This window comes from Poromitra crassiceps (assembly GCF_964638095.1).
Source record: "Poromitra crassiceps genome assembly, chromosome: 1".
NCBI classification, from domain to species: Eukaryota; Metazoa; Chordata; class Actinopteri; order Beryciformes; family Melamphaidae; genus Poromitra; species Poromitra crassiceps.
Genome location: NC_139623.1, coordinates 52458939 through 52480186, shown reverse-complemented (window position 1 = coordinate 52480186; position 21248 = coordinate 52458939). Strand labels below are relative to the sequence as shown.

General features: G+C 43.1%; 1 protein-coding gene across 3 annotated transcripts in view; it reads right to left on the bottom strand.

Moving 5' to 3' along the window:
• pi4kb (phosphatidylinositol 4-kinase, catalytic, beta) overlaps positions 1-21248 on the bottom strand; it is a 65788-nt gene that overhangs the window by 21009 nt on the left and 23531 nt on the right. For all 3 annotated transcript variants that reach the window (XM_083645413.1, XM_083645414.1, XM_083645415.1), the window contains 3 exons: positions 7858-7962; positions 5910-6033; positions 1-114 (listed from right to left, as the gene is read on the bottom strand). In XM_083645413.1, the coding sequence (XP_083501539.1) occupies positions 1-114; positions 5910-6033; positions 7858-7962 (343 nt within the window). The remainder of the gene's footprint in view (positions 115-5909; positions 6034-7857; positions 7963-21248) is intronic.

Genomic DNA, 21248 nt, shown 5'->3' with positions numbered 1-21248 from the left:
CTGGTGGATGGACACAGCGTTGACCACAGGCTCGATCATCCCGCTGTCGCACGACAGCACCAGGATTTTATAAGGCTTGATCCATAGAGGGACCCGCTCCTGCTCCCAGATGCACTGAGAGGAGACGAGAGGAGAGGGGAAAGGAGAGAGAGGATAGGGGGGGGGGACATATTTCTCAGTTTTTCTACCATGACAGAAACTGCCAGAAACCAAAGTACAATCCCAGTCTGAACAGCAGCAGAGCGTGTTTTAGCATATTTTAGCAATGTGTTAGGGTTAACTGTCATTTTGTCATTTTTGGCTCAAACTAGCCATTTATTGTGGTAGCAACACAGTGGTATCAGGTCACTCTTCTGCAGACGGTTTCATGGTAAAACGTTAACACAACAAGCTAAAACAACAAGCTACGGTCCCTCCATGAGTCGAACGTACAAGTGATGTTGATCCTACTGAAGGGAAGGGAAAGTAGGAGAGAGATGTGTGGACAGTTACTACGTTAGGCAGAGGGGGACCGTCAGGGACCTCTCAATTAAAAAAAATATAATAATAATAATAATAAAAAATATAGCCGCAAGCGGCAATACCAGGTCTTCGTGCCTATTGCCCCCGAAGGGGCTTGAATATCTGTACCTTGAATAACTGTATATGTATCTGTCACCCAGGTCAGCAGTTGACCTGGGTGGATCGATCTCTTCTAAAAAAAAGAGTGAGCTGTAAAAATGACTGACAGCTGCAATGCTACGTCCACAATGTGACTGACAGCTGCAATGCTACAGTATGTCCACAATGTGACTGACAGCTGCAATGCTACGTCCACAATGTAACTGACAGCTGCAATGCTACATTATGTCCACAATGTGACTGACAGCTGCAATGCTACGTCCACAATGTGACTGACAGCTGCAATGCTATGTCCACAATGTGACTGACAGCTGCAATGCTACAGTATGTCCACAATGTGACTGACAGCTGCAATGCTACGTCCACAATGTGACTGACAGCTGCAATGCTACAGTATGTTGTGCTCGTAGGAGCTGGTTTGGTTATGAAATATGATTATTAATAATTATGAATTATTAATATTCATAAATTTATTAGATTTGACAGAAAATATTGTATTCTCTGTAAGATTCGGGGCACCACTGTAGTTAAGGCTACAGACCTGTCTAAAAGTCAGTTATGACTAGTTTAGACACCAAACCAAATTGTCATATCAGTCTCATAATGATATAATGTACATTGTACAGTTAATTGAAGGTCAAAGTTCGTAAGCTTCTGTCACAGATTTCCACAGATAAAATACCTCATGAATAATAACCAAGATTCATAGAATTATGTAATAAAAAGATTTAATAAATCACAATATCAATTGACGTTAACATAATGATTAAAATATCAGTTCATCACATTTATTTCTACGACTAATACTCTACCACATCTATAGCTAATACCTAATATGAATACATAATATGAGTTGTGTGTGTGTGTGTGTGTGTGTGTGTGTGTGTGTGTGTGTGTGTGTGTGCAGTGATTTAAGTCTGCCGGTCAGAAGCAGGCTTGAATGTGTGTGTATGTGGGTGTTAATTAGCATTTGTGTGTGTGTGTGTGTGTGTGTGTGTGTATGTCAGGGAGAGAGGGAGAGAGAGAGGGAGGAGAGGTTCGTTCGGCCGTCTCTGTGAGGTAATCACAGGATTGGCTGAGAGGCGGTCTCTCTCCTTCTGGGGAAGGAGAGAGAGGGAGATCGAGAGAGAGAACAAGGGAGAGAGAGAGCAGGCGAGGCATCAACTTCACACAGATCTCTAACAGTCAACATACATGATAATGCATTTTAACCGAACTGCCCAGAACCATTAAACCATGAACTCTCACGCGGGTCCCGCTCCGTTGAGCGGGTTAGGGAGAGTTGCTCTGCACGCGCCTCTGGGGTTGCCGTGGAGCGGATGGCGTTGGTTTGTGGGAGCGATGGCCTGCAGCTGTTCACCCTGGCCTGGGCAAGCGTGCAGCGGACGTCTGATGGGGGTTGATGATGCCTGGGGTAGACGTGCAGTCTCTCTGCTGGTGGAATCGAGGGTCGTGCTGTGCTCTGTGGTCCTTCTTCTTGTTCCCCTGCACGTGCGGTGCGCTGGGAGGGTTGTTTCGTCTGGAAGCTTGGTCTACAGCTGGCGTTGTGCCGGGCTGTGGCAAGTCTGGAAGCGCCAGGGGGGCTTTCCCCTGCGACTTATAACACTAAAACGACTTAAATTAACTGAGATTAAGTAGAACTATCTCAGTTACGCATGCTATATCTTGTGGGATTTACGGCTTTTCCTTTCAGCCGTTTTCTGGTGCTGCTGTGGGCTCGGAGTCCTCTGGGCCCGGGTCAGGCCTGCAGGGGGTGCAGAGAGCGGGGGAGGGGAGCCGGCTTCCTGGCCCCTCCAGCCCCTTGGTTCAGCTGCGTGCGAAAGCTTACTTTAGACTCCAAGTCAAGACTGTTTCCCAACAGTTTTGTTACTGTATGGAGGGAATCACGAAGGCTTCTCATTGGCCTCTCACGTGTCTTTTGGTGAAGGTTCTGGCCAATGGTTGCTCTGTGAGCTGGACTGTGCCCAGCCCACTCTGTAAGTTCACTCACAGGGTGTTGTCCCTTTGTGTACCTTTCGGCTGTGGGGGGCACTTGGTCTTTGATTAGGTTGAGAGATAAAACAATGGCAAACCCTTTGAGGCTCTGCATCCAGCTGTGCTGGTATCTGCGTGTCACCCACTTGTGGGAAGCCTAGGGTGAGCTTCCCCCTTTGTTCTGTGGGGGTTAAGCATGACACAACCATTTTGTTCTCTCTCCAGCAGGAATGTCAAGACAAAGAGGAGAGCCTGTTAAATCATGATATGTTCATTCATATTTCTCATGATACAGTACAGTCCACATTGTGTCGATCACAACAAGTATGTCCACAATGTGACTGACAGCTGCAATGCTACGTCCACAATGTGACTGGCAGCTGCAATGCTACGTCCACAATGTGACTAACAGCTGCAATGCTACGTCCACAATGTGACTGACAGCTGCAATGCTACGTCCACAATGTGACTGACAGCTGCAATGCTACAGTATGTCCACAATGTGACTGACAGCTGCAATGCTACGTCCACAATGTGACTGACAGCTGCAATGCTACGTCCACAATGTGCCTGACAGCTGCAATGCTACAGTATGTCCACAATGTGACTGACAGCTGCAATGCTACGTCCACAATGTGACTGACAGCTGTAATGCTACGTCCACAATGTGACTGACAGCTGCAATGCTACGTCCACAATGTGACTGACAGCTGCAATGCTACAGTATGTCCACAATGTGACTGACAGCTGCAATGCTACGTCCACAATGTGCCTGACAGCTGCAATGCTACAGTATGTCCACAATGTGACTGACAGCTGCAATGCTACGTCCACAATGTGCCTGACAGCTGCAATGCTACAGTATGTCCACAATGTGACTGACAGCTGTAATGCTACGTCCACAATGTGACTGACAGCTGCAATGCTATGTCCACAATGTGACTGACAGCTGCAATGCTACGTCCACAATGTGACTGACAGCTGCAATGCTACAGTATGTCCACAATGTGACTGACAGCTGCAATGCTACGTCCACAATGTGACTGACAGCTGCAATGCTACAGTATGTCCACAATGTGACTGACAGCTGCAATGCTACGTCCACAATGTGCCTGACAGCTGCAATGCTACAGTATGTCCACAATGTGACTGACAGCTGCAATGCTACGTCCACAATGTGACTGACAGCTGCAATGCTACAGTATGTCCACAATGTGACTGACAGCTGCACTGCTACGTCCACAATGTGCCTGACAGCTGCAATGCTACAGTATGTCCACAATGTGACTGACAGCTGCAATGCTACGTCCACAATGTGACTGACAGCTGCAATGCTACAGTATGTCCACAATGTGACTGACAGCTGCAATGCTACGTCCACAATGTGACTGACAGCTGCAATGCTACAGTATGTCCACAATGTGACTGACAGCTGCCATGCTATGTCCACAATGTGACTGACAGCTGCAATGCTACAGTATGTCCACAATGTGACTGACAGCTGCAATGCTACAGTATGTCCACAATGTGACTGACAGCTGCAATGCTACAGTATGTCCACAATGTGACTGCCAGCTGCCATGCTATGTCTACATTGTGACTGACAGCTGCAATGCTACAGTATGTCCACAATGTGAAATGCTACAGTATGTCCACAATGTGACTGACAGCTACAATGCTACAGTATGTCCACAATGTGACTGACAGCTGCCATGCTATGTCCACAATGTGACTGACAGCTGCAATGCTACAGTATGTCCACAATGTGACTGACAGCTGCAATGCTACAGTATGTCCACAATGTGACTGCCAGCTGCCATGCTATGTCCACAATGTGACTGACAGCTGCAATGCTACAGTATGTCCACAATGTGACTGACAGCTGCAATGCTACAGTATGTCCACAATGTGACTGACAGCTGCAATGCTACAGTATGTCCACAATGTGACTGACAGCTGCCATGCTATGTCCACAATGTGACTGACAGCTGCAATGCTACAGTATGTCCACAATGTGACTGACAGCTGCAATGCTACAGTATGTCCACAATGTGACTGACAGCTGCCATGCTATGTCCACAATGTAACTGACAGCTGCAATGCTACAGTATGTCCACAATGTGACTGACAGCTGCAATGCTACAGAATGTCCACAATGTGACTGACAGCTGCAATGCTACAGTATGTCCACAATGTGACTGACAGCTGCAATGCTACAGTATGTCCACAACGTGACTGACAGCTGCAATGCTACAGTATGTCCACAATGTGACTGACAGCTGCCATGCTATGTCCACAATGTGACTGACAGCTGCAATGCTACAGTATGTCCACAATGTGACTGACAGCTGCAATGCTACAGTATGTCCACAATGTGACTGACAGCTGCCATGCTATGTCTACAATGTGGCCACACAAGCGTAATGATGCACTTGGAAATGTCCAACCTCTCTCTGCATTTTATACTTGTGTATACACGGTTTTCACAGAAATGTGTTGCTCAGGACCAGTTTGAAACCTAGCTTATTTCCTGGGAGCTATTGTATAAGCAAACACTGTCTGCAACAGGAGGTAAGCTAGGGGCAATTTAGAATTTGTCAAGTTAAAACCGTCTATAGACGCTTTTAATTTGACAACATAAACATTCAAAATTGCCCCTAGCTTACTTCCTGTTGCAATGTTTGCTAATACAGTAGCTGACAGGAAATAAGATAGGGTTCAAACTGTTGTGACTGACAGCAATCCAATTCCGTGAAAACCATCTATAGGTCGCACTGGTATTTAAAGCCCCAATCAGTAAGATTTTTGACATTTTTTACTGTAATATAAGAGCTTTCTAGTCATAGGACATGGTAGATTGACTTGTAATAGGGAGACTCTCGACTTTATTTATCCCACACCGCCCTCCATTGGCCAGCCCTGGGACTAAGCAGGTTGTCTGCCACGTCCCGTGGCAAGAAAAAAGAAAAAAGAAAAGGATGCGCGCATGCGCTGTACAGCGGAAGCGCAAGTAACTCGATTCGGATTTGCTACGAAAATGATGTTTCATGGAACTATGGATTATTATTTCATCACGTGGTGAGTACCCGATGTCACAACATGTACATAGAGCTTTCTGGCACAGTGTTTTTTTTACTTTGAACGGCGATATCGTTATCGATACTATTGCAGTTTTTCCAATAGCAAAACTTGGAAAACTTGCTGAATGGGGCTTTAAGACGCACTACACTTTATAAAAAAAAATAGAAGTGCGTCTTATGGGTTTTACGGTAAGTATTTATATTAAACAGTGTGTGTTGGGGCGGTCCTGGTACCTGTAGCTGCTGCAGCACCTGGAAGGCCAGCAGCTCCTGTCTCAGATCATCTCCACACTTCACGATGACGGACAGCAGCCTCCAGGTGGGCATGTGTCCGTACGGAGATCCCTCTCTGATCCGCCTGCAGAGGAAAAGAACACAGTGAGATGACCCAGGGAGAGCAGCCTCCAGGTGGACATGTGTCCATACAGAGATCCCTCTGATTTCCCTGCAGAGGGAGAGAACACAGTGAGATGCCCCAGGGAGAGCAGCCTCCAGGTGGGCATGTGTCCATACAGAGATCCCTCTGATCTCCCTGCAGAGGGAGAGAACACAGTGAGATGACCCAGGGAGAGCAGCCTCCAGGTGGGCATGTGTCCGTAGGGAGAGCCCTCTCTGATCCGCCTGCAGAGGGGGGCACAGTGGCGCTGTCACAGCTAGAATGTCCTGGGTTTGATTATTATCGAGAACAGATAATTAACATTCAACAGTCAGACTATCTTTGGTCACAGACTGTGACAACGGCCGTCTTTGAACCTCTCACTGCGCGACGCAGGACCACCCTTCTGTAGCCAAAACCAGAGGCATCTCCATGTTTCTTTCATGTTGGTAATCTTTTGTCTGGGAAAGCCCAAAATCACACAGTGTGAAGGGAGCTTAAGAAGACGGCCATGAAACGGTGTGTGTGTGTGTGTGTTGTGTGTGTGTGTTAGGGTTGTTGTAACGAATTTCGTTATTTGAATATTATTCGATTTCAATAAAATTATTATAGGGAGCAAGTGGGCAATGTTCTCTGACTGTTTAAATTTTTGGGATATAGGTGGTCTGACTGAATCACATGGTAACGATGCGCCTGAGGCAAGATGTTTAGTGGAGCATACCTTCTTGTATGTTATTTATTTCCCAAACTCTCCTGTTATTTTCTGCAGTCTTTTGTCTTGCTGCCCTCGCTCCTTGGATCAGCCTTAACAAGACATTCGTTTTTAATTGTTTTGAGAGAAAAAAGACCGGCCGGAGTAGGGAGCAGCCGCGGGTTTTCCTGACGACTGGCGCAGCCTCCTCCAGTCCTGAGCAGTGTGCAGGCATGTGAATAATCAGAAAGAAATATCCCTCGCTGATGGTCTCATTTGCTCATAGAGACACATACCAGTATTTCAATCATAGCCAGTTTCAAAGTTCCGTGTAGGGATTGAATTCTAAGATATTTTTAAGTTCACGTTCTGGACTGCTGCTTTTATGTTGAAGACAGGAAACGGAGGTGGTGTGTGTTATTGAGGGTGAAGCGCTTGACGCTGTGGTATGTTGGACCCAGAGAAAAAGAATAAATCTGGCGACTCGTGTGGAGTCGTTCAAAGTGGAGTTGCCACCTTTTATTGTTTTGTATGCCAAAGTGCCTATACTTTGCCTAACGCTCGGTTACTTAACGTTACTTACAAACATATGTCCCATTCTTTTTAATAGCCTACATTCGCTATAGCAGCACAAAAGTCACGTCCTCTTCTGCATTCAGCATACAAACCAAGGGATTTCATGCGCCATTCATTTTTCCCCATCTACTTTTCGTAGAATGCTTATAAAAATAGTTTGACTTGGTCAAACCAAGCGATTCAACTATATTTAGAACCAGGAGAGAGATAACATTAAAAGTCTGAAGAAGACGCAGTGCGCGTCGAAACGTCAGTTTAGCTCTTTCTACCTTTATTAAATGTATTGAAGTGACTTTGTGTGCTCCAGCTCACTCATTGGGTTAGTCTTTTTGAAGTGGCCCATTGACCTGTTTGCATTAAAAAAAACAGTTTAATTTAATTTATTTTATTTTATCAGATTTTTTTTTATGAATTTAAAAAATTGAATAAAAATCGAATATTAAAATAATAAATCACTGAAAATCGAATTGGATTATAAAGGAAGATTGACAGCCCTAGTGTGTGTGTGTGTGTGTGTGTGTGTGTGCCTGCCTCCTTACCGGGCCTTCTCCTCCCAGGGCTCCTTGAGGGCGACGGCTGATGGGTCCTCTGGGTCTCTCTTAAAGGTGGTGGGAGTCTGAGCCAGCTGCTCTGAGAGACGACGCCTACACACACACACACACACACACACACACACACACACACACACACACACACACTTGTTGAGCTGTATGGTAGCTGCTGCAGCAGTGTCATTTTGAGGAGGTCCATCAGCAGAGCTGCCTGGACCAGACTGTCTCTCTAACCCAGCACAATGCCTGAGGAAGGATACCATGTCTATTCTGCATCCCCTGGCTCCAACCATAGACTGGAAGAAAAATATATCATGTCTATTCTGCATCCCCCGGCTCCAACCATAGACTGGAAGAAAAAGATACCATGACTATTCTGCATCCCCCGGTTTCAACCATAGACTGGAAGAAAAAGATACCATGTCTATTCTGCATCCCCCGGTTTCAACCATAGACTGGAAGAAAAAGATACCATGTCTATTCTGCATCCCCCGGTTTCAACCATAGACTGGAAGAAAAAGATACCATGACTATTCTGCATCCCCCGGTTTCAACCATAGACTGGAAGAAAAAGATACCATGACTATTCTGCATCCCCCGGTTTCAACCATAGACTGGAAGAAAAAGATACCATGACTATTCTGCATCCCCCGGTTTCAACCATAGACTGGAAGAAAAAGATACCATGACTATTCTGCATCCCCCGGTTTCAACCATAGACTGGAAGAAAAAGATACCATGACTATTCTGCATCCCCCGGTTTCAACCATAGACTGGAAGAAAAAGATACCATGTCTATTCTGCATCCCCCGGTTTCAACCATAGACTGGAAGAAAAAGATACCATGACTATTCTGCATCCCCCGGTTTCAACCATAGACTGGAAGAAAAAGATACCATGACTATTCTGCATCCCCCGGTTTCAACCATAGACTGGAAGAAAAAGATACCATGACTATTCTGCATCCCCCGGTTTCAACCATAGACTGGAAGAAAAAGATACCATGACTATTCTGCATCCCCCGGTTTCAACCATAGACTGGAAGAAAAAGACATCATGTCTATTCTGCATCCCCCGGTTTCAACCATAGACTGGAAGAAAAAGATACCATGACTATTCTGCATCCCCCGGTTTCAACCATAGACTGGAAGAAAAAGATACCATGACTATTCTGCATCCCCCGGTTTCAACCATAGACTGGAAGAAAAAGATATCATGTACCGTAAATTCCGGACTATAAGCCGCGGCTTTTCCCCCGTTTTTTGGCCCTGCGGCTTATATAACGGTGCGGCTTATCTATGGATTTTTTCAGAAAAAAAAAAAAAACTCTCTTTTTTAGCACTCTTTCTAACTATAAATCCACTTCTGTTTTAATTTCCGCTCTTGCCCTCTTTTCACCACACCGCGGACACTGTGTGCACTGTAAAAAAAAAACAAAGGTGGTGTTGTGTTATGTTGTTTTGTTGAAATGTTAATACGGTAAATGGGAGCTTCCTCAAACAGCCATCTCTTTCACGACAATCCCCTCTGTGCATGAACCCTTACATATGGTAATTACGGTAAGCAAACGGCCACTCGGTGACCTCCAAAATCGATGGATTTTACAGGTTACACAGCTTCATCAGCACATTTTATGTGCATTGCTTTGCTGCTTGTTTTTTCGATTATTTTTTTGTAAAGCACCTTGAATTGCCTTTGTGTATGAAAGGTGCTATATAAATAAAATTTGACTTGACTTGACATCATTTGGCGGAAATCAACCGGTTACTCCTACCGGTTCAAAGTTCATTACAGTAGCAGACTGGAATCACAACAAGAGGAGCAGTAGCAGCAAAGGGTCGTGCACTACCGGTAACTCTCTCTCACTCACCATGGGGAAGAAACGCAGAAATTCACACGACGCAGCTTTCAAGTTGAAAGCAGTCAATCTCGCATTAAAAGACGGAAATCGAGCAGCAGCACGTAACCTTTGCATCAACGAGTCAATGGTGAGGCGTTGGAAGGGGCAGCAGGAGGAACTGTCTCAGTGCAAAAAGACCAAAAAGTCCTTCAGAGGTCATAAAAGCAGATGGCCCGAACTTGAAGATTCCCTTGAAGATTGGGTGTTGACCCAGAGAGCAGACGGCCGAGGTGTTTCCACCGTGCAGATACGACTGAAGGCCAAAACAGTCGCCACCGAAATGAAAATTGAACATTTCAGAGGTGGCCCATCTTGGTGCTTCCGATTCATGAGACGAAAGGGACTGTCCGTCAGGGCGAGAACTACTGTGTGCCAACAACTCCCTCCCGACTACCAGGAGAAAATCACAAACTTCGGCGAATTCACACAAAGGAAGATCACGGAATATTATAGGAGTGTGAAAACATCCACAATCACCAACGGGTTCCGAAAGGCTGGACTGCTGCGGGATGAAGAGGATGACGCCGCCACAGCTGGCGCTGAGGGCCGTCAGAGGCTTCAGAGGCTGTTCGATGCCGACACCGACAGTGACGAAGAGGAGTTCGTTGGTTTTGAGAGTGACAATGAAGGAGAGAGGAGAGTGGTTGACGAAGCCACCCTGAACCTGTTCGTTTCCGACACTGAAGATGAGGACTTTGGTGGTTTCAGTACGCAGGAAGAAGAGGAAGACGAGGATTAGTGACTTGACTTCTCTGGTTACAGCCGTTTGCTGCACCTTCACCTAAAAGATGAAGACAAGGATTAATGACTTTTCTGGTAGGCTCACTACTGTTGACTGATTGTTTTATTATTGTTTTACAGTTATTTTGTTTACAGCCGTGACTGCACCTTATCCTGTGTGATATAGCCTATTGTTGTGTGATTTTGTCTGGGGATTAGTGACCTGACTTTTGTTTTGTTTTGTTGAAATGTTAATAAATGGGAGCTTCCCCAAACAGCCATCTCTTTCCCGACAATCCCCTCTGTGCACGAACCCTTACATATGGTAATTAAACATTAAAACACAATAAAAAATAAAAAAATAAAAAAAAATAAAACCATTAAAACACCCGCGGCTTATAGTCCGGTGCGGCTTATATATGTAACAAACTGGCAATTTTGCTGCTGCGGCTTATACACCGGTGCGCCTTATAGTCCGGAATTTACGGTATATTCTGCATCCCCCGGCTCCAACCATAGACTGGAAGAAAAAGATATCATGTCTATTCTGCATCCCCCGGCTCCAACCACAGACTGGAAGAAAAAGATACCATGTCTATTCTGCATCCCCCGGCTACAACCATAAACTGGAAGAAAAAGATACCATGTCTATTCTGCATCCCCCGGCTACAACCATAGCCTGGACGAAAAAGATACCATGGGCCCTATCTTCCCAAAAGCGCTAATTTAGCGTTTGCGCTCGTTTAACGCCGTGCGCAATGCAAATCAGGGGTGGACACAAGCGCATGCCTGTGATAATTGTACTGGGCATAGGCTGCCACATGCCAAAGCAGGCGTTTCAGCGCTACAATGAGTGCGTTTACATGCAGACAATAAACAGTTTATTAGCGGATTTCTGGAGTTACCTGATTATTCAAATGGTCATGTAAACAGCATAAACCGATAAGCTTTATCTGTTTATGGCCGTTATCGGGTTATGAATAAACCGATAAACATACCTAGGTTTTTGGCCAATAACCCGTCTTTTGAGTGCATGTATACAGCGTATCAGGTTTCTTGTGGGTTTATACATCTGCACATGCACTGCTCATGTACAAGTTGCAGCCGATGCAGAAGTGAAAACTAAAAGCAACATGGCGAGCGGCGGCAGTAGTGGCAAGGCTAAAACCAAAGCCCACTTTTGGAATGAAGCTGAAACAGAGTTTATGCTCAATGAAATGAAAACTCTGGATATCATCCGTCTCCTAGATGGGGAAAAATATAGAAATTGCGACATTTTGTAAAGCTTGTCGCCATCTTCGGCTCATAAACAGAGCTCGAACAAGAACCGAACTATTCTCACGGAACACATTTTGCAACTGCAATAACTCCCAAATAATGACTGGCCTGACCCAGTGCCGAAAATCTGCAGGCGACGCCATGCTGGAAACCCCACAGGATGTTATGAAACGACAGGAAGTTTGAGTTTTTCTGTCGTGTACTTCTTCTTCTGTTGTTTTATTGCGGAATTACTGCCGCCTTCTGGAGAGAAATCCGACTACCTTAAATTCCGGACTATAAGCCGCGGCTTTTCCCCCGTTTTTTGGCCTTTTTTGGCCCCTGCGGCTTATAGTCCGGTGCGGCTTATCTATGGAGATTTTTTCAAAAAAAAAAAAAAAAAAAAAAAAAAAAAAATCCACTTCTGTTTTAATTTCCTCTCTTGCCCTCTTTTCACCACACCGCGGACACTGTGTGCACTGTAAAACTAGAACGACCGCAAGGCGGACTTATGCCTCCGCCATTAGTTCATTCTGGGGTCCAAATCGCCATTTGAGGCAAATTGGAAGAGATTCCGTCAAGGCGCTCCTGTGATGTTGCGTTACAGAGCTTGGAAATTGGGTGTGTGAGAGGTCACAGTGACCTTGAACTTTGACCACCAAAATGTAATCAGTTCATCCTTGAGTCCAAGTCGGTGTTTGAGACAAGTTTGATTAAATTCCATCAAGGCATTCCTGAGATATCGCGTTAACAAGCTTGAAAATGGCGTTCGAGAGCTCACCTTGACCTTTGACCACCAAAGTCTAATCAGATCATCCTTGAGTCTAAGGCGATGTTTGAGGCAAATTTGATGAAAGTCCGCCAAGGCATTTGTGAGATATCGCGTTAACAAGCTGGAAATGGCGTTTGAGAGGTCACAGTGACCATGACCTTTGACCTTTGACCAGCAAAATTTAATCAGTTCATCCTTGAGTCCAAGTCGATGTTTGAGACAAGTTTGATTAAATTCCGTCAAGGCATTCCTGAGATATCACGTTAACAAGCTTGAAAATGGCGTTCGAGAGGTGACAGTGACCTTGACCTTTGACTTTTGACCACCAAAATGTAATCAGTTCATCCTTGAGTCTAAGTAGATGTTTGAGGCAAATTTGATTAAATTCCGTCAAGGTATTCCTGAGATATCGCGTTAACAAGCTTGAAAATGGCATTCGAGAGGTCACAGTGACCTTGAACTTTGACCTTTGACCACCAAAATCTAATCAAATCATCCTTGAGTCTAAGTCGATGTTTGAGGCAAATTTAATGAAATTCCGTCCAGGCGTTCCTCAGATATCGCGTTAACAAACATCGTACGGACGGACGTACGGCCGTACGGACGGACAACCCGGATCCATAATGCCTCCGGCCTGGCTATCGCCGGCGGAGGCATAAAAAAACACAGGTGGTGTTGTGTTATGTTGTTTTGTTGAAATGTTAATAAATGGGAGCTTCCTCAAACAGCCATCTCTTTCCCGACAATCCCCTCTGTGCATGAACCCTTACATATGGTAATTAAACATTAAAACACAAAAAAAAAAAAAATACCATTAACACATTGACTGCCAGCCGTTTTTTTTTTGCTGTAGGTAGCTTTTGCCAAGCCGTTTTTTGAGGATTCTGGCTCATTTTACAAGAGCCGAGGATTCTTTTCTGCTTGGAGTTTGTCAACACAAAGTTCACAAAAGTACTAATAGAATGTGTGCTTTCTCTGTCTAAAAGAGTTAGTTTGTAGAGTTAGTAGTTATGTAGATATTAGCCGTTGAGTACAGCATGGTTTTAGCGTCTGAGAGTGAAAGCTGAGATAATCGCAGTTTTGTGAAATTCAATCAAACAGGCAGAACAGTCACTTTAACCATTTATTTTTGGCATCAGTGAGAGATCAGACATCCAAACAATATAGTTCCGAACGCCCTCTCCTTCAACTCCTCCCTCCGTGGGCGTGTCTAGTGGCTTTCAGCCTGCGTTTGTCACAAGCGAGTGCTCTGCTGCTGCTGCGAGTTTGAGCAGCCTCCCTCCCTGGCAGCGAGTTTGAGCAGCCTCCCTCCCTGGCAGCGAGTGTGGATAGGTCTCACTCGTCTCTTGGGTTTGAGAGCCCCGATGAAGCCCCGTGCGACTCTAGGCTTTATGCTGCCCACCCAGTCCATTTCTGGAACCCCCCACCGCAGCAGCGCGAAAGCGTCCCCGCCTACAGTATGAGAATGAGGCTCGTTCGTTTCTGACTGTAAAATCGCCAAGCCATTTCCTTGAGAATGGAGGAAGCAGCCGCGGGAGGCGGCTGCTTTTGGTTGACTTTCTCTCTGTCGGGAGAGGACCGTCGCCACCTAGCTGGTCGGTCGTATTAATACGTCAATGGCAGTCAACCGTTGGATTATTTTTGACGTATTAATACGTCAATGGCAGTGAACGTGTTAAAACACCCGCAGCTTATAGTCCGGTGCGGCTTATATATGTAACAAACAGGCAATTTTGCAGGTGCGGCTTATACTCCGGTGCGGCTTATAGTGCGGAATTTACGGTAATTGACTGAATCATGTAAACCCGGGTTTTTCCTATTGTCAGATTATTAAAGTGCATGTAAACACAGAAATCAGATTATTGCCATAAACTGATTACTCACAGTTAAAAGTTTATTGGTGTGCATGTAAACGCACTCAATGTGGGGAAGATGGCATTATCCTATCGTCAGCAGCGCGCAATTACTTTGCGCTAAGAGCTTTGAAAAGGACCTCTTAGGCACAAATACCTCACTGCGCTGGGAGCGCACCGTAATCTCCGTGCAGCGCAGTGAAAAGTAGAATTCCTTTTGGATATGTCATTACGCACAGCCTTGCCACGCCAAGACATCAAATTATTAGGGGTGGGGGAAAAATCGATTCACTTAAGTATCGCGATTTTTAATGTCACGATTTTTTGAATCAATCTTTTTTTTTTTGACAATACTTTTTTTTTTTTTTTTTTTTAAATATAAGCCATAAACAACCATCTAACAAATTTTCACAATACAAGACAAACTAGAAACAAATAAAAAGCAAAAATACATATAAATACATTAAGAGATATAGTGAGGTCATCAGGTTATCATCTTCATAGTGCTAGAGTGGAGCGAGTAGAGAGATCATTCAAATCATAGTCATTCAATCAAATGAGATGGAAGGTCATTCATATAGTTAAGAAAGGGCTGCCAGATCTTATAGAAAAGATTGATCTTATTCCTTAATGAGTAGGTAATCTTTTCCAAAGGTAAGCAACTCTTCACTTCTGAGAGCCACATTCCAATTGGCACTGGGAGATCTGACTTCCATTTCATTGCAATACATTTTTTGTGACCAGGAGGATTTCTGTAAGCTTGATAGAATGACTATCTGTAAGGTTAGAGTTTGAGAAATTGCCCAAAAGGCATATCTCAGGATCTGTTAAAAAAGTTACATTATGAATTGTTGATATGACATCACAGACCCCCTGCCAAAAACCTTGTAACTTAATACAATGCCAGGTGGAATGAAGAAAGGTGCCCTCTTCTAGACCACATCTAAAACAGAGGGGTGAGAGATTAGAGTTGAACCCATGTAGTTTAGATGGAGTAAAGTAAATCTGGTGTAAGAAATTGAACTGAATGAGTCTATATCTCGAATTTAAAGTACATGTGACTCCCTCACTACATAGGTCTTCCCATAACTCTGGGCCAATCTCTATATCTAAATCTCTCTCCCATCTGTTCCTGGCTCTTTCAGGTTCAGAGATAACCAGAAAAGGCAACAACATATTATAGACCTCAGAGATGGTTCCCATCATTCTTTGATCACAATGAAAGAGTGTTTCCATGGGTGACATATCTGGTAGTTTCCACTGTCTCCGAATATTAACCCTTATAAAATTTCTTAATTGCAGATATTTAAAAAAATCTCTCTCAGAAAGTTGATATTTCTCTTTAAGTTGCTGGAAGGACATAAACAACCCATCTATATAACAATGTTCCACTCGAGTGATACCTTGTATAGGCCAAGACTCGAAGTCTCTATTCTGGTATAGGATAGGAATAAGTCTATTTCCCCATAAGGGGGTTTTACGGGATAGAAAAGTATTATATCCAAGCATCTTATGTATTCTTGACCAAATGTGGACTGAGTGAGTAATGAAAGGGTTATGAGTGATAGTCTTAATTGATTTTTCATCCCATTTATACAACATATCAGACGGGTTAGTCTCTGTAATTTCTAAACACTCAATGTTCAACCATGAGATTGAAAGGTCTCCTTCAAATAGTTGGGCCAGAAATCTAGCTTGTGCAGCCAAATAATACAATGTAAAATTAGGGAGTTTCAATCCACCCTTTGCATAATTTAAGGTAAGTTTGTTCAAAGCAATCCTTGGGGGCTTACCCCTCCAAATAAAACGTCTAATCAGCTTATTCAAAGAAGAAAAGAATGCAGAGGGGACATGAATTGGAAGGGATTGAAACATATACAAGAACTTTGGCAGGACATCCATTTTAACCGTGTTAATTCGACCTAGTAAGGTAAGAGGGAGGTTCATCCACTTTTCCAAGTCATCTCCCACTCTCTGTAGCAATCTTAAGAGGTTAAGCCCATACAAGTTCTTTAGGTCCTTATCTACCAGTATACCCAAATATTTAATACCACTTGGTGACCATTTAAAGGGAAAATTACCTTGAGTAGTGTCATTAAGTTCTGATAAAGGTAATATTTCACTCTTATCAAGGTTGATTTTATAACCAGAAAAGGAGCTATACAAGTTCAACAAATCGACTAGACGTGTGAGGGAACTATCAACATTTGTTAGAAAGAGAAGAATATCGTCTGCAAAAAGTGAGATTTTGTGTGTGGTTAGTCCAATTTCAAAGCCAGTTATGTTGGGGTCCTTCCTAATCGCTTCGGCTAGGGGTTCCAGGGAGAGCGTAAAGAGGGCGGGGCTAAGTGGGCACCCCTGTCTATTGCCTTTATGAATATGGAAATAGTCTGACATAATCCCATTAACCGCAATCCTAGTTTTGGGGGATCTGTACAATGATTTGATCAGATCGACAAATTGAACATTGAATCCAAAATTTTCAAGAACTCTAAAGAGATATGGCCATTCAAGCCGGTCAAAGGCCTTTTCAGCGTCAAGAGAGAGAGCAATGCTGGGTATATTGTTTTCATGTGCAAAATGGATGATATTAAAAAAACGTCTGAGATTATTAGAAGAGAGCCTGTTAATTATAAATCCAGTTTGGTCTGAATTGACAAGACAAGGAAGAAATTTCTCCAATCTTTTGGAGATCATTTTGGTTACAAGTTTATAATCAGTATTCAAGAGAGAAATAGGCCTATATGAGGCACACTTTACTGGGTCTTTCCCTGTTTTGTGAATAACCGACACAATGGCCTGAGAGAACGATTCTGGGAACTGTTTTTCTTCTTTAGCTAATTTGAGGACATCCATTAAGGGAGGAATCAGAAGATCCTTAAATTCCTTATAAAACTCTGAGGGGAAACCATCCTCCCCAGGAGATTTATTTGAGGGTAATAGCTTAATAGCCTCAGTTAGTTCACATATTGAGAATGGTTTACTCACAGATTCACTGTCCTCGTCAGATAGACGTGGGAGATTAAGTTGGGAAAGAAAATCATCTATTGCCGTCTTATCACTGCTAGGTTGAGCGGTATATAAGTCCTTATAAAACGGCTCTCTCAAATCAAGCAATCTGATTGGTTCACAGCCATTGTATAAATCCAGTAACCCACTCCAATAACCCATGGCCATGGGTTATTGAGTTGCCATGGCAACTATCTTACTAAAAGGCTTTGGTTACCTCAAATGACAATGAAAAAAACAGAAAAAACAAAAAACAAATGGCGGAGACAGCTGTCAGATCCTTGTGAATCGATCTTCGCTTATAACTTTACTAATACTTCGCAGAAAATTATGTTTTGTACAAGAATAGACGCGGGCTAATGTCTTCTTTGCAAAAAAAAGGCTGCTAACCCCGCATTTAACCCTGTAACGTTAGTTGGTGTCGGGCTTTGCAGAAAAGCTCTCAGCTTCTCAGCAAGCGCTGAGAATGCAGCGCTGCGCTCGAGCTGCGTGTCGGGCTTTCCAGAAAGCTCTCAGCTTCTCAGCAAGCGCCAGGATTGGCCATGTCAACTTCAGTCTCCAGTAGGGGTGTGCCGATTAATCGTTTTTTAGATGCATCGCGATGAGTCACGTGACGATTAAAATCGATTCACAATGTTCGATTATCGATTTGCAAAAAATTGCAAAAAAAAAATTGAAATTTTTTTGCAATTTTTTTTTGCTTTATTTGCAAAAAATACGGTATTTCGCCCGGAAAGCAGTTCCTTAACTGTAAAACGAGACCAAAACCGAAGTACTGGAAACTGGAATCACTGAAGAAAGCATGCAGGGTGGCTGTAACATGTGATGCGTGGACTTCAGTCGCAACTGAAGATAATGGAGGTACATTTGTTTGTTTACTTTAATTAATGGATACTGACAAATATACCTTGCTTAAAAAAATCCTGTTTGGTGAAAAAGATGCATCGAAAATCGTGATTAATCGTAATAATCGTAATAATCGTTTAATAATCGAATCGTAGCACCCTTAATCGTAATCGAATCGAATCGTGAGGTGCCTAAGGTGGCACACCCCTAGTCTCCAGAACGATCCAATTAAATCACCCGCACGTTCTTGCGGTCCCGCCTTACAGTAGTGTTTCAACTGACTATCAGAATGACATGCCAGTCGGACTTATAGTATTATTATTATTATTATATTATCATACTTGGAAACCGTTTTATAAAAGCAATATAGCACTCGAGCAGCGTGTGTTGTGGCATATATCCCGCTGCTCAGCAGTTATCCCACGAGGCCGCAGCTGAGCAGCGGGATATATTTGCCACAACACACTGGCTCTCATGCTATATTGCTTAACTATAATATTGTTTAAAAGCATCATTAATTTCCGTTGGATTATTAGAGATTTTACCTGGGGTTACTTCAATTTCGTTAACTGCTCTCTTACTTTCCTCCGTTTTTAATTGCCATGCCAGCACCTTACTAGCGTTTTCCCCCAGCTCATAGTACTTTTGTTTAGACTTCATAATAAATTTCTCTGTTTGGTATGTGTTCAAATTATTATATTGTATTTTCTTATTTACCAAAGTTCTATATAGGTCTTTCATTGGAGTTCTCTGATAGTTTTTCTCAAGTGTTTGAATATCCGCCTCGAGAGTATTAAGTTCGGCACAACATTTCTTTTTCAATCCTTTTGTATACGAAATAATGTGGCCCCTTAGATATGCTTTAAGTGTATCCCAAAAAATGAAGCTATTAGGGGCAGAGTGTTTGTTTGTTTCTGTAAAGAATATAATCTGTTCTCTAATGAAGGTGCAAAAGTCTGGCTGTTTAATGAGCATAGGGTTAAACCTCCATCTATAGGATGCTTTTACCTTTTTAGACATAAAGATGGACAAAACCAAGGGGGAATGATCACTTAACAACCGAGCAAGATATTGAGCATCCAGCACTCTATGGCACTGATGGGTGGATAACAAAAAGTTATCTATCCGAGTGTGAGTGCAGTGAGGGTGAGAATAAAAGGAATAGTCCCTGTCTCCTGGGTGTAACCCCCTCCAAGCATCTGTCAAATTAAAGTCTTTCATAAAAGAAATTGTTGATTTTGCTGCCTTGGTAGGTGAAAGCGGCTTATTCGAGGACCTGTCCAGGACTGTATCTAAGCAAAAATTAAAGTCCCCACCAATAGACCAAATCAGCGGGATGTTTACATTTACTTCCGGGTACCCCTGAGGTCCACACATTATAATGGCGGTGGACGGCACAAACTGACGTGTTGAAGACAAAAACAGACAAAGAAGACAAAAATGGTTCGTCCGTGTTGTGTTGTTGTTTAATATCATTCATAACAACACTTTCACTAACGTTAGTGGAGACCAGACTAGCTAATTTACCTGTTGGACCAGACCAGAGTAGACTTGAAGCTAAATTAACGTAGCGTCAGTAGTGTAACGTCCGAGCCACAGTGCCGAGTGTGTCCGAGTGTGCCCGAGTGTGTCCGAGCCACACTCGTTTAACATTAACGAGTCTGCAAAAAAAACAGCGAGTTTGACAGACTAACACAGGCTAACACTACATAAAACAAACAGAAGAAAGGCTAGATACGTCGGACAAACATGTTTACCAACCGTTTAACCATTTAAATTGAAAGTAGTCGGCCGAAAACAACGAGAGGGTTTGACAGCATTTATTTGACAACACGCACATTTAAACCTGCCGCCTTCCCCAAGTGGTACCCGGAAGTAAATTTGTTTACATGGTGACGTCACGGTGATTTGGTCTATTAAAATTACACCAGATGCTTGTGCTATATGAAGAAAAATGTTTTGAATAAATGCAGGGTCATCAAAATTAGGCGCATATATATTCAATAGTGACCAACATTCAGAGTACATATGCCCCTCAACAAACACAAATCTGCCCATAGAGTCGGAGACCGTCTTAGTGACAACAAAAGGGATATTTCGATTGATGAGGATTGCAGTTCCTCTTGATTTAGTATTAAAGGAGGAAGCAAACACCTGTCCAACCCAATCTCTCTTGAGTTTCTTATGCTCGTTTTCAGAAAGATGCATTTCCTGCAAGTATACAAAGTCTGCTTTAAGATTTTTCAAATATGAATAGACCCTCTTCTTTTTAATCGGACTATTTAAGCCCTTAGTATTGAATGTTATAAATTTAACTGGATTCATCTTTGAATATGTACGATTATATCAAGGTCTTCTCCATCACACCACAAATCTATGTTTGATATGTTCTCTCGTGAAGTATGACACCAATATCTCTCAAAACAAAAAAATACATAACTAAGAAAAATGCAAAGAAAAACGTACATAGAATACATAAAAACATTTACCCCTAAGCCTGCCTCCCCAATTGAGGCAAGCTGTAAGATCCCCTGTTGACATAGTGTCTTCCGATTGTGCAACCTCACTCTTAAACTTCTTCCAGAGGTTCCTGTCTCTCTTTATGATATACACATCTTATCAGTGCTTTAACTAAAACTATTACAAAGCAAAATAAACAAGTGAGCAATGGTATTTACCTGAGTGGCCTATATTAAACACCAATTTTCAGTGGAGTCCGGTCCTAAGAAATATAAGCAATAAGATAATTCACAGGTCCGTGTCAGCAATGACAACTCAGCTCATATCAACTCCTTAGTGTATAGGACCGGAATTACATCAAAAATTGGGGAAAATAAAATAAAATAGATAAAATAAAATTAAATATTTTTTTTTAATGGGGGGGGGGGGGGGGGGCTGTAACATTGAAAAGCCATATAGGCCTATCTGTAAACATAAGTAGCCTTTAACACATTCACTGCCAGCCGTTTTTTCAATACTGTAGGTAGGTTCTGCCAAGGTTTTTTTTTGAGGATTCTGGCTC